Source organism: Branchiostoma belcheri, unplaced genomic scaffold (assembly GCF_001625305.1).
Source record: "Branchiostoma belcheri isolate BF01 breed outbred unplaced genomic scaffold, Haploidv18h27 scaffold11, whole genome shotgun sequence".
Lineage (NCBI taxonomy): Eukaryota > Metazoa > Chordata > Leptocardii > Amphioxiformes > Branchiostomatidae > Branchiostoma > Branchiostoma belcheri.
In genome coordinates, this window is record NW_017802491.1 from 3,434,853 (window position 1) to 3,447,451 (window position 12,599).

The 12,599-nt window shown below is 41.8% G+C and overlaps 1 protein-coding gene across 1 annotated transcript; it reads right to left on the reverse strand.

The window, feature by feature from the left end:
- Positions 1 to 5,159: 5,159 nt before the first annotated feature.
- On the reverse strand, positions 5,160 to 11,312 carry LOC109485434 (transmembrane protein 184B-like). The gene is made up of 6 exons (XM_019789044.1): positions 11,204 to 11,312; positions 10,536 to 10,611; positions 9,920 to 10,011; positions 9,393 to 9,562; positions 8,700 to 8,869; positions 5,160 to 8,399 (listed from the first exon to the last, which is right to left on the reverse strand). Exons 1-6 carry the CDS (start codon positions 11,230 to 11,232, stop codon positions 8,145 to 8,147), a joined length of 792 nt encoding a protein of 263 aa, XP_019644603.1. The 5' UTR covers positions 11,233 to 11,312; the 3' UTR covers positions 5,160 to 8,144.
- Between the last annotated feature and the right edge of the window lie 1,287 nt (positions 11,313 to 12,599).

Sequence of the window (12,599 nt, forward strand, 5' to 3'; positions counted from 1 at the left end):
GTCTCACCGTGTCTACTTCAGAAGACTGGCCGAAAGCTTTAGGTGTGAAAAATCCCTTGTGTTGGAACAAAAGTTTTAACTTTAAATACGGTGTGTGTTGCTGATATGTCAGAAACAGAAACATACTATTCACATCGACACTACAAACACGTCCACGTCTATATTGGTACGATGTGGTCGGATAAATGCCAATATCGAGGCATGGGTTATGAATCCATCATATAACCCAATTTCCAGCAGCCCCGCCATCTATCATATCATGTGGACGCGTGTCCCCTGTCCGACGATCCATTTCAACTCTACTGTCCTTTCTAGCGGTTTTCAATGTCATTTCTATGGAAAATATCAACCCAGCCTCAACGAGAAATGCAGAAGATCTAGGTTTAAGGGCGAGTTCTTGCTGTATCATCATGACCGTCCACTCAATCTAGAGACATATTCCCAGTGGTAGCATTCGTGAGCCTGATTTTTGGCGGGAAATTGCATAGATTTGACAATGACGTAGTCTGGCATGGGCTTCAACCTTTAGAAATTGCATGGCCAAATGACACGTGGCAACAAGTCTGGTTGATTCAGAAGCGAAGACAATAATGTTGTAGATTCTCTTTGGGTCTATCGAAAAAATGACGCTCGCTCTAGCTAGGAACCGCATCTATGTACAGAGTATGTATCAATGTTCAAGTACCTCATTTGGAAGAATCGCAGTTGTACTGAAACTTACTTGGTTGTATAGCTTATATTATCGTAGTACGTTACTTATCCAAGTCTGGCGTGTGTTCATGGCGTAGCGGTAGCGTGTTCGGCCCAGGCCCAAGAGGTCCTGGGTTCGAGTCCTACCCGGTGTCACCGATCTTGTGCCCTTGGGAAAGGCACTTCAACACGACTTTCCTCACTTCACTCAGGTAGAAATGAGTCTGGTCTCAGGTTTGACATCTTGAAGAGGTGATATTCACCTGTTATGTCAATCCTTCCACAAATGTGGTAAATCTAAATCTTCATTTAAAAAAGTCTATTCTGAAAGGTAAACGTTAATATGTTACAGTCCGATGAACAATGGACGCGATAAAGGTTTTAGTACAGACAATAACGTATTTTCCTCACGTCTTCCTCTTCTCAACCATCGAACCAAAACTTTCCAACGCGGCTGAAGCGCTCCAAACTTTTTCTACTTTCGTCAATTGCTCGTAACGGACGGGCGGTATAAGGGAGAAGGCGGCACCGGTGTGTTCCGTGTCCCCTGCCGTGCGAGGTGCGCCTGAGAATACAAAATGGGCGAGGAGAAATGGAGAATGAACGGACTGAGATCGGCTCCAGTAAGCTCTGCCGAATGAGATCACCGTGGGTAGTTTGGTAGAGCGGTAATGAGCAAAATAAAAGGCTTCTGCTGAGCAAGAATCTGCTAGATTGCAATTACGAACACTCTCCACGGTCTCCCGGCTTTCCCGGAATTTCTGAAAAAGTACAGTTCGCATTAATTATGATCTATTCCTTTGGAATCCGAGATGAGAGCTGGCAAGTCTTCAAATGATTCTCTCACTGAATCTGAATACAGCCATGTCACTTCTTTAGAAGATCTCCTTTCTTTACATGGCACGCGGCAGTGCCTTAGGCATGAGTAGTGCTTTTGATACCATCTGCAGTGAAGCTGCCAAGACGCTATTGTAACGTCGCTGTTCCAAGCCCAGGGATTACGCTCATGAAAACGGAGAGATAAGCCTGGAACAATTTTCTTATTCTTTTTAACACATCATACTCCGCCTGGACGGCATCTAATCGCTCTGAAGGATTTTGAAAACGACGTCGGTTGTGATGTAAAATAAGAGCGATGTCCTGAAGGCAATTCTTTTGACACAGGTACCGTGATGACGTGAGGGGAATGAGTGATTAAGAAGTTTGCCGTTCACAAGTAGACTGGTGCAAATTATTCAGGGTCTGAAACCAGCACACTCTGGCACTTTTTAACGGGTATGATGAATAGACGGATAACTTAACGGTGAGTAATTTGGTCGAAAGGCCAAAGTTTGAATGACACAAGTGGAAGCTACAGTTGTGATTGAAAGCTCATAAAGAAGACATCGTTTGAACGGTGCCATTTGTCATCCAGGGACTCATTTCGGCGAGGAGATTATTTCTACCGGGCTAGGATTGATGAGGCTGGAAAACAAGAGCAACAAAGGTCAGCAAAAGGAGGGAATTGTCGTGAAGATAGCAAAGAAACTTAAGTGTTTCTGACGCATGACTTCCTACCATGACCTTTTGTCAATGCAGAGTTTACCATTCAAAGCTTTGTTGATCTTTGGTTAGCCAGGCGAACATAGTCACAATACTTATTCATGAAAGTGCTATCACGACTGCTGGTATTACTCCAAACCATTTTTAACCGTCTCGCTGTACTAATAATCATGTAGTCGTGCATAGCAACGTAAAAAAATTTATATGGTGAGCTCCAAGAAAAATGTGCATGAAATTCGGTATACCGCTATCTGAGACCTTCATGTCACCACTGGGCACCAGGAATCAGCAGGACCCGGCAATCAAGCCGTTGGGTTCGATTAAACAGTCGGTGATAGATGGCGGAGGGACGGGCCGACTCATGATGAGACGAGCGGTACGGAGAGAGGACAGCTCCGGTTAACCTCGCGATCAGTCTTCACAGACACAACTGGTCCACAGTGTGAACGCCTGCTGTTTGTAGAGTCAGGTTGTCCCACGTGAGTCTGTCTTCCCGACTGTTTCATGACAAAAAGATGACCTCACATGAAACAAAGACTCCATAGCTCTCTCTAGGAATGCTCTTGAGTCCACGTATTTCTATCAATCACAGAGAATACCATAATGTCCCATTGAAAGAATCAAAGAATCTACACTCGCTACCTAAAAAGGAAAATAAAACAAGACTGACATTCACGGGATTTGTAATATTTACCGTTTTACAAATTAACAAAACTGCATGGTTCTAAGCTTGGAACCTGAACAAGTAGTTCCCGATAAAAGCTATGTATATACGTACAACTTTCGGGGCGACCCCTTTGCAGGCAATTGTCTACTAGTTAATGCTGGGTTTCTAGAGTTGCGCAGCAGGTAGTTAATCATTTCTTGTCAACGATCTATCTTGGCCTTGGGTGGCGCAGTGGAACTTGTGCAGACAACGTGAGACTTTTTCTCTTCCCTAATCGCCTCTCCCAAATGGCCATGAAAAGTTACCTCACGGGTAAATACCTCATTATCCTCATACAGGTCTCCTTTTGATGGATTAAACAAAGTCCAGATTACTGGGTCGTGTTCCCCTTGGAGCTCAATCAGGGGCACATCGTGATCCATCATGGACGACCAGAAGGTCACCTGAATGGAAATGTTGTCCCGCTTCTAATCATACATTTTACTTCACTAACACCTTGAGGAGATGGTTGCATTGTGTTATCAGTACTGGCGGGACAACAATTAGAACATGGAATTATCATGTCAGGGAGAAAGACAGCCACAGTACTGCTAACACAAACGATAAAACGGAATGCAACAGTAAAAATTCCAAACTTACAGAAATTGTGAACATTGGCACACTTTATCGAGTATTTCTCAAACAAATGTATCGACTGAATGGCTTATACATCAACAGCGTCTCGACATCAGGTCAGAAAGAAGCGTTCGTCTGGCGTACGAACGTAAACCAGTCACTTGAGTAGGTACTCGTGTAGAAGGGTGACCATATAGAGCCACAGATAATACAGTGCATAGGAGAGACATCTTTTTAGATCAAGGTTTGGTTCTCATTTCCAGTATTGAAAGACGTAAACGTTCTCTTGTTATCAGCCACTGCAGCCAATCAGTAAACCCAGCTGAACTGTAGCCTGCCATTAGCCACCGTACGTCAAGCGGTAATGGAGCAGATTACCATCCGCGATAACAGTCAACTGTATATAGCTAGCTTTTGGAGAAGACAAAAATACGAACATCAGGGAAACTTTGTATTTTGTGGCAATGAATCACTGGCGAAACAGATCATTACAAGGGTTAGCAAAGGCAGAACTAAACTTTAGTGAATAATTATTTCACAGGAAGGAATGCTTTAGCTTTGGTGATGCCTCTGCCCTAGCGCAAACTAGTGATGTCAATGAAATCATATTTCCGCTGCTGGATGGCTCCACCGCTATCACCCGGGATGCTGTAGTAGTTTCCTCACGTTTGCACAGGGGCACATTTTGCAGTTGATCCATTTGTTCGGCCGCTCCAGGGACGTCCCAGGGCTTCCCACAGACCGCAGAGCTGCTGGCATTGTTCCAATATCACCATTCCGGGATTAGGCACAGCGTCATGCAGACTGTACTTCTGAAGGGATATCTGTAACGTACGTGCCCATGCGACACTCATGCACACACGGACACCCTATACTGATACGCACTAGTATTGCCAATAGATAGTTACGGAATCAAAACATTATTCGTCTTATACACAACTAAAAGACGTTACCGGTATCTTCAACGTTACGAAGTAAGGTCGTACGTTCTGACCACTTTATTTATGAAAAGAGACCACACGGAGATAAAAAAAATGTTTTATAATGAACGGCGTCGAATTCGAAAGTGTTTCAATGGTCAAACATAGAATGTTCAAACTTTTACAATACGTCTGTGGAACAACTTTTGCCTCCGCATTTAGTTACTAGCCATGTTTTTCCAGAGATAGAGTCAAACAGAACGATTATTCACGCCATAGTCTACTCCATTGGAGCTCACTTAATTAGTGACATTCGCACCACTGATAAGAAGTGATGAGTTGAACGTCCGTGAATCATTTTGACAATTGAAGTAGAACAAAGCGCAGAGCGTGCACTATCAATCACTTCCAAACAGGCAGGGATCAGGAGAGAAAAAGCAACATACCGCCATGTTTAACCGTATGTATAATCCCCCTAATTATTAAAAGTTCTGAATATTAGGGACCTCCCAAAATTGCTGAATGTTAGGGACCTCCAAAAATTTCCTTTAAAGTGGACGCAGCGCCACCCAACGGAATGTTGCAGGACGACAGGCACCCCACCAATTTGGTTTTGGAATTCAATGCATTTCATGGCCACCTACCTGTTCATGGGGTCTGTAAAAGTGTTAAGACTATATTATGTACAAGCTAGTATTTGAAGCCACAAACATGTACGACTCAACTTGTTTGGAGTTTTTTTTGCACATTTAATTCTCTGAAGTTCTGTTGGATAATATTAACCTAGTAACTTCCCATTTCTTCTCTTCCAAAGGACCTTTAGCATCTTCTGGAAGATAAAAATAACCCTGACAGTAACAATCACATATCTTAGGACTCATTCTAATCACATACTAGTAACATGTGTACAACAAAATACCATCAATACAAAACAGTACAAATTACCATATAAATAAGGATTTGGTTGCAATTATAATCACTGTACATAAATCAATACAATCCGCATATATCTTTCACATCACAGTATCATAATTGGGTACCAAAGCACAGCGACAATTACACTAACAAGTACCCAACAAACAAACAAACAAAACAGTTTATATCACTAGAGTCCCGTTTTCAGCACTAATTTAACAGTAAATGCTTGATGCCAGTCAAGGATATAACATGTACACATAACTCGGCGGGTCTGGATCAGATCACAGGGCTCAAAATACTTTTTTCTGCATACCTGCACTGGTGCAGGTAACATTGAAAATTACCTGTACCTGACAAATTTTACCTGCACCACTCACACTTTGGGAAGTATGGATCATACTAAAACTGTTCACAAACCATTGCCATTATTTCTTTTATACTTCATAGGTGGTTAAAGTGAATGGAGCAAATAAAAATCTGCATACACCTACATTTGTATATGAACCCAGCACATGGGCCAGCTCAGATTAGGTGCACCCTGACATCAGAAACTGTACCGGCACAGCTGCAGTTTTACCTGCACTAAGGTGCATATGCACCCAGTATTTCAAGCCCTGGATCATGAGGTCTGTATACAGTGCATCATCTTGTGTTAATGTTTGGTTCTTACATCATATAGGACTTGGTACATCAGAGCCATTGGTTATAATGTAAAATTTGGTCTTTGTAAGAGATAGTAGATCTCCAACAGCTGCTTACATCTATACAAGGGAGAAAATACAGTCTGCAAAAAGTGCACCAACTAACTATGTACAAGTTTACATTCTACACTGCATACATTAAGTACAGTGGGGGACCAGGGATATGTTTATCGAAAGAAGGGAGCACACAGTTGTGTACTCGCTATACATGAGTATAGTGCCCCTGCATGGAACAGTTTAATGTTAGGTAACATACGTCATTTGGGGCTTGCTACTATACTGATGCCATACCAAGGAACAGGCATTCATTTCTCAACTTACTAATAGTAATACAACACTTTGCTTGAATATAGATTGTAATGCCTAGGCACATAATACCAGTGGCATAACAATTTAGCAGTCACTTCTAAGTTGTACAACAGAATCTCACTATATTTCAAAGTAAGTACAGTTAACTGTAGCTGAACGTTTTACAATCAGTACTGGTACAGAAGCCCCTTAGTAATAAATTACAGTATGTTCACTTAACTTGCACTGGCATTTACCAAGACTGTTACCCAGTATATGTTTTCCACAGTAAATCTGTGAAGCAAATTGACCTACAATGTGTGGTACATGATGTCATGATCAAGCAGATGTTACAAGCAAATCATTATGATCAAAACAACTGTTACACTATTTTGAAACCAAACCAAACAAACAAAACTAAACCATTGTCTTGCAGCAATATATTTCCACGAGCTTAGTGCAAGGTTGAGGTAAAGATAGTTGTAGTTAAGGAATGTTAGTTTTGGTCCTGCATTTTAAAGTCAACTGCACTGAGTACTTCACAACATACTTGGAGCAAACTAACCACTAACATTACTTTGGCAGAGTTTCTAGACTAAAGCTTAAAAACATCCCTTCACTAAAACATTTAAAACAACTGTACAGCATCAACACGTAGAAGCAAATTGATCCCACTCAAATCATACTACGTCTTCATAACTGCACCAAAGCACACTAGAACAAATGTGGCTGCATTTACTTGTGTACATCAATACTGGTGCACCTCTGCACCCAGGAACATAGCACATTCCCACTGGCCATTATCAAACAGCATCATATTTCCTGTAGCACTGGTATTCAGACTTAATATGACTGAAGTGTATGACATATCCTACCATAAAAAAATACAATGTAAACTGACTGTTTGTGCATGCTCTACAGAACTTTGGGTACTTTTACTGCGGATATTCTCAAAAACTTTTTCTGATTACAACCAGCCTTTTCTGTGTGAAGAAGAATTGACTACCCATGATCTAAAGCAATGCACATACTGATGAAGCCTAAGTTAAAGGATTCATCACTGACATGACAATGATTTCCAATTGCTACATGTACACCACCCGTTATAAATGGTCTCAAAACATTTCTGCTTCTTTGAGCATTTGGCTTGACAAATTGACTTTGGAAAATAGATGTAAGACTAAGGAGCCTAACCACCTCCACACCTCCTACATGTATGTGTGGCACTTCACCATGTCAGTACTCCCTTATCCCTTGACGAGTACAACATGTAGCCAAAGGCTACCTTAGCATGGGATGGTTAACCACAGACTCCCAGCTGGCAATCAGGTGGTTTCATACTATTTTACTTTCAGTGATACTGCAATAAGCATTGAGCCTCTGATGATGTCTTACTCACTCAACAGCAATGGAACAATAATTGGACCATAATTTTTTTTGCAACAAAATTTTCTTCTATTAAGGACTACTATCCCTTTTAAACAGTGATAGCATACATATATGTCAACATGTATGCACATGTTCATCTCTGTTCTTAGTTCCTAGCCATGTTATATGTAGCTATAATGTATCATTCCCAGCCACCTTTCTGTACTAGTTCTAAATATCAACAATCATTAAAACAATGAGACAAACAAACCAATAGAATTACATCTAGGCTCATAGTTTCTCTTGGCCCATGAAAAGTACCTTCTAAAAGAATCCAACAACATCCCAACTGCAGTGATGTGTTTGTCATCTGAACACCTCCTTATCAAGATACAACAGGGAAGGCATTGCAGCGTCACTCAGCCTCCGCCGCGTCTATAACTCGTCGTCCGAGCTGAGCAGCATTGTCTTCTCGTTGGTGGACGAGGAGCGCCCGAAGTGGCCGCCGTTGCGAGGCTTGTCCAGTTCCTTGTCGGAGGTGCTCTGCTGCGTGTACTGCTGGTAGGCCGGCGAGAAGTTGTGCACAGTGTCCTGGATCACGTCGTTGGGGTTCATGGTGTCACGCAGACTGCTGGAGATACTCTTCATGGGCTCTCGGCGCTCAAGGTCATGTTGGTCATCTGTGTACACCTACAGAATACAGGCACATTTGTACGCAGGTTAGTTGGGCTGGAATATTTGACATTATGCAAGCATGACAGCCATAATCAAATTACAAGGGACAGAAGATAGTGTGTTCTTGTTACATTCACTTCACATCCAGGAAGGCATCAACTTGCAACCACTTCATTGCGAGATGATGAAAACTACTTCTTTCCTGGTAATAGATTTGCATTAGGATAAAAACTTTTTGTAATGTTTCAAAGAGCAAATTAGATGTCATCCTACAAAAAGCAGAAACTGTTTCACATCCCGAAGCAGGGTACTCACATTGTGAGGGAAGGCATAGCGTAGCGCGATGGCGGCAAAGAACATCTCGATGCAGATGAAGAAGTTCTGCCAGCCGGCGGCCACGGTGCCGGTCCCGATGCGCTCCTTCCCGTTCTCCGAGTAGATGGGGCTGATGATGTCCACAGTCTCAAAGATGGCCAGCAGGACAGCTGTACGACCAAAACATACTCATGAATTTCAAGTGAAAAACTGATCTATCTGTTTATCTCATTTCTCCAGAGGAACACCCTCCCTTGACTCCAGTCTTTTTGTAATTGGTTTCAATGTACCAATCTGTACATATCATCAAGAAATATCACATACAGATACATATACTGTAGTCAAATACATATACACAAGATCTACTTCAGGCATTAGTAGCAGTGCTCCTCTGATGTTTTCTATTTGCCTTCGACATGCAAAGTTAGGCAACTACAACAATCAGTGAGAAGATTCTCACTCACAACTAAAAGGTGCACAAGCTTCCCTAACTGTACAGTATTTATATAACATGCAGCTTGTGCTGTAAAAAAAAAAAGCAATGGCAGACTTTACCCACTCATAAGATGGTGAGTACCTTTTGGCAGAACATGACGGCACTGCAGAAACAAAGACAAGCCAAAAACAACACTCCAATCCTTGTGGTGAAATAAGAAGTTAGATTTAGAACTGTCACCCTGGTGATTGACTTACATTGCCAGAAGGAGAGGAAGATGACAGCCTTGATGGTGAAGAACTTGAGCAGAGGGTCGTACATGGCCAGCAGGTCCTTGGTGGCGAAGTAGAAGAGGAAGAGCGCATACAGGGCCAGGCTGATGGAGATGTTGTAGATGATGGTGATGTACAGGTACCCACTGGTCGGCCTGTAATAACAGATCAGGAGGTGTTATTATAAAATATCATATAATGTTGTTTAACCTTCTCCCTGCTCCCCAACCCTGTAATGAATACAAATTTGGTGCCAAAAGGCTACTTCAACTGGGGAATGTTGAAATTCAACAAACATCTTTTACTTGAATTTTAAAGATATTCATTTCACTATGATTTTAAGACATAAGTTCCTTGTGAAACTAGTCTTAAAGTCCTCGGCGTCAAATGATGTCAACCAATACTGAAATCGTCAGAACCTTACAACACAACACAACACAACACAACACAACAAAACACAACACAGCATGGATGCAAAAAAGGCAGCTATTGTGATCAGAGTGAGAACTTACGAGAAGTTTCCGTCCTGGTAGAGGCCGAATGACTGTAGGATGATGGTGAGGATGGCCATGACAGGCTTCACAATGCAGAACTGCAGGGTGGCCTGTGGGACAGACAAGTGGGATGGACAAACGTTAGTGTGGGAACATGTGAAGCACCACAGATCATATTCATGCACAATTTTCTGCTACATTAGGTGACCAGCCATGCATGAAAACCAACATGTTTTATAAATCCACATGAATACTGCTTCCCTTCTTTCAAAAGCACACAAGAGCAATGTATTACTAAGAGAAATGACATCATAAGGCACTGCCAATTTGGTGCAACCTTTGCCGAATTCTGTTTGTAAAGAAAGAATTATTCAAAGTGGTGGTAAAAAAATAGTGGCATCCCTTTTTCAAAATACTAAGTGAATTAGTTAGGCAGAAGGCAATGGCAATTTCCTTAGTGCATGAACTCAGGTCTTTGGCCTGTGTGCCCAGGAATGAGCAGTAGGCCTAAATAAGTAAGCTATGTATGATATCCAGTTAAAAAATGCATTACAAAGGATATCATGCAGCAACTTCTGACATGTTGTTCCAAGCCCCTGATGGTCACTATGGTTACCCTACCAGATGTTCTTACCTGTTTACAGAAGCGCAAGAATCCGATGGTGTACTGTCTGCCTGCTAGGCAACATGTGCAGTAGAAAAAACTGGACCTGAGGAGACCATAAGGGGGCCATGTAAGATATGGGTTCAACCATACAAATGTACATGGGACTGACTGCAAACAACACTATGAGGTTTGTAGCATAAAAGATCTAAGAACACTCAATACTTAATTCCTAGGCACACATTGAATAAATCACAACTACAAGGTTTGCAATCTCTCCAGCTTTTCAACGAGGTTAGAGACTCTCCAGTCAATGGAATTTGTGTTTTGACGTAAGCAGCGAGCAAACTATTACATTGGCCTCAAAATGGAGGTACCTGATCATTCAGATTAAAATTCACATATAATATACTAGCCTCTGTGACCCTTGTACATACTGGTGAAATTGGTTGCACAATCACCCATTTCTCATGATGATGTTCAGTCCTTCAGGAGATACAACACGGCACAATTGCTCTATAATAACAGCATACAAGTTACCTCCAACAACTTCAGCAAAATTGCAATATCAGAATCATGACACATAGCCATCAACACTGTCTCATATCTTGCAGGGGCATATTGTACGGCTCAATTTCCTAGCTTAATGGAAACATAGCCTGACAAACTACTTATAAATCATGGCTAAGTGTACTTACTCGATAGGCTTGCCTCGTATCTCAGACATGATCTGACTCTCCCCTCCCAGGTACTCGTAACACAGGCTCAGGAAGTTGTAGATCACAAAAGCTGTATGTGGAAAACATAAGGAGAGTTACTGTTATTAGCTAGATGTAAATGCATGTTTGTAAATGAGAAGGTGCAACCATATATTTTGGGAACATACATGAACATGAACAGTAAATGTGTACCTTTAGCACTGGGAGGTGCAAAATGGTACAAAGATTTAATGGTACAAAGTAAATGAGACCTAATACATACTACATGCATATCAGCAAAATTTGCACCATAAAATAGCATTTCATGGGGTTACGTTTTGAAAATTTCAAAAGCTCCAAGGATGGTTGGGCTAAAGGCCCTCAGGGGTATAAATATCCCCCCCACACAAAATTTTGGGTTTTGTTCAAAATTTTGTAAACTAAAATACATGTGTACATCTAATCAAATCTACATTATTTTTCCTTGGGTACATTGCTTTTAGCTGCTTAATCTTATCCTTGCCAAGACAGCCTTTTGGTTTTAACTCTGCGCTGTAGGTAGAAGGTTAAGACTCAATGTACGAAGAAATCAATCCACACTGCTTGAGATTAATAGAAGGTTTTCCATTTGCCAACTGATGATGACTAGCTGTTCAATCTTTATTGCTCTGGTGCTTATTTATCTTTTTTGTCTTCAAAGGACTAGAGTTGACCTGTTCCCCATATATCTGCAGGAAGGTTTTATTCTCCCCTGTTTAAGCCCTACACGATCAATACAGCACTCAGCTGTAGGAGCTCCCGGCATGACCTCCATGGAGCGAGGGCCAATTAGTTCTGTGAAGTCTAGTGGAGGAGATCAGGCAACATTTTAATCTGGCAAGTTGATTTCTCTTTCCTGCCATGACCCTGTACCCATCCCATTTCTCAAGACCGTACCAACATACAACCCAGACACAAACAAACTCAAAGCCGCTCCAAGATATCCCAGTCACAAACAGGTCCTTGGGTGAAACTCTACCCCAAGTGGAGGGTGGGATTGGACAGCTGAACCAGCATTTTAAAGGTCTTTCTAACAAGTAAATCCTAAATGGCCCACAGCTTTTAAGTGACCTTGCAACTACTCAAACATGGCTAACTGCTAAAAGAAAACCAGGAAAACACAAATGTCAAATGTTGGGACTAAAGCAGCTTGGAACTGCTTCCTTTCAGTGCTGCTCCTGAGCCGAAGACTTAATCATGCCCCTGGGCAAAGGAGCCCTTAATCTCTTCAAGGGCCTACAGCATCAGTCTAATCTGTATGGAATACATGCACCTGTGTACAACTAAGGAGCACGGTAATTTCTTTTCATGCAGGGAATCTCGTCTTGAATCTGAAAGAAATCAATGGTGGATTTCC

Bases quoted from the DNA above. Each gene is read 5' to 3' on its own strand.
- LOC109485434 (XM_019789044.1), bottom strand. From the start codon at position 11,232: ATGTCTGAGATACGAGGCAAGCCTATCGA. The intron at 10,612-11,203 runs GTAAGTACACTT...TGGTCTCCTCAG, and splicing joins ATACGAGGCAAGCCTATCGA to GTCCAGTTTTTTCTACTGCA. The intron at 10,012-10,535 runs GTAAGAACATCT...TCTGTCCCACAG, and splicing joins TCTTGCGCTTCTGTAAACAG to GCCACCCTGCAGTTCTGCAT.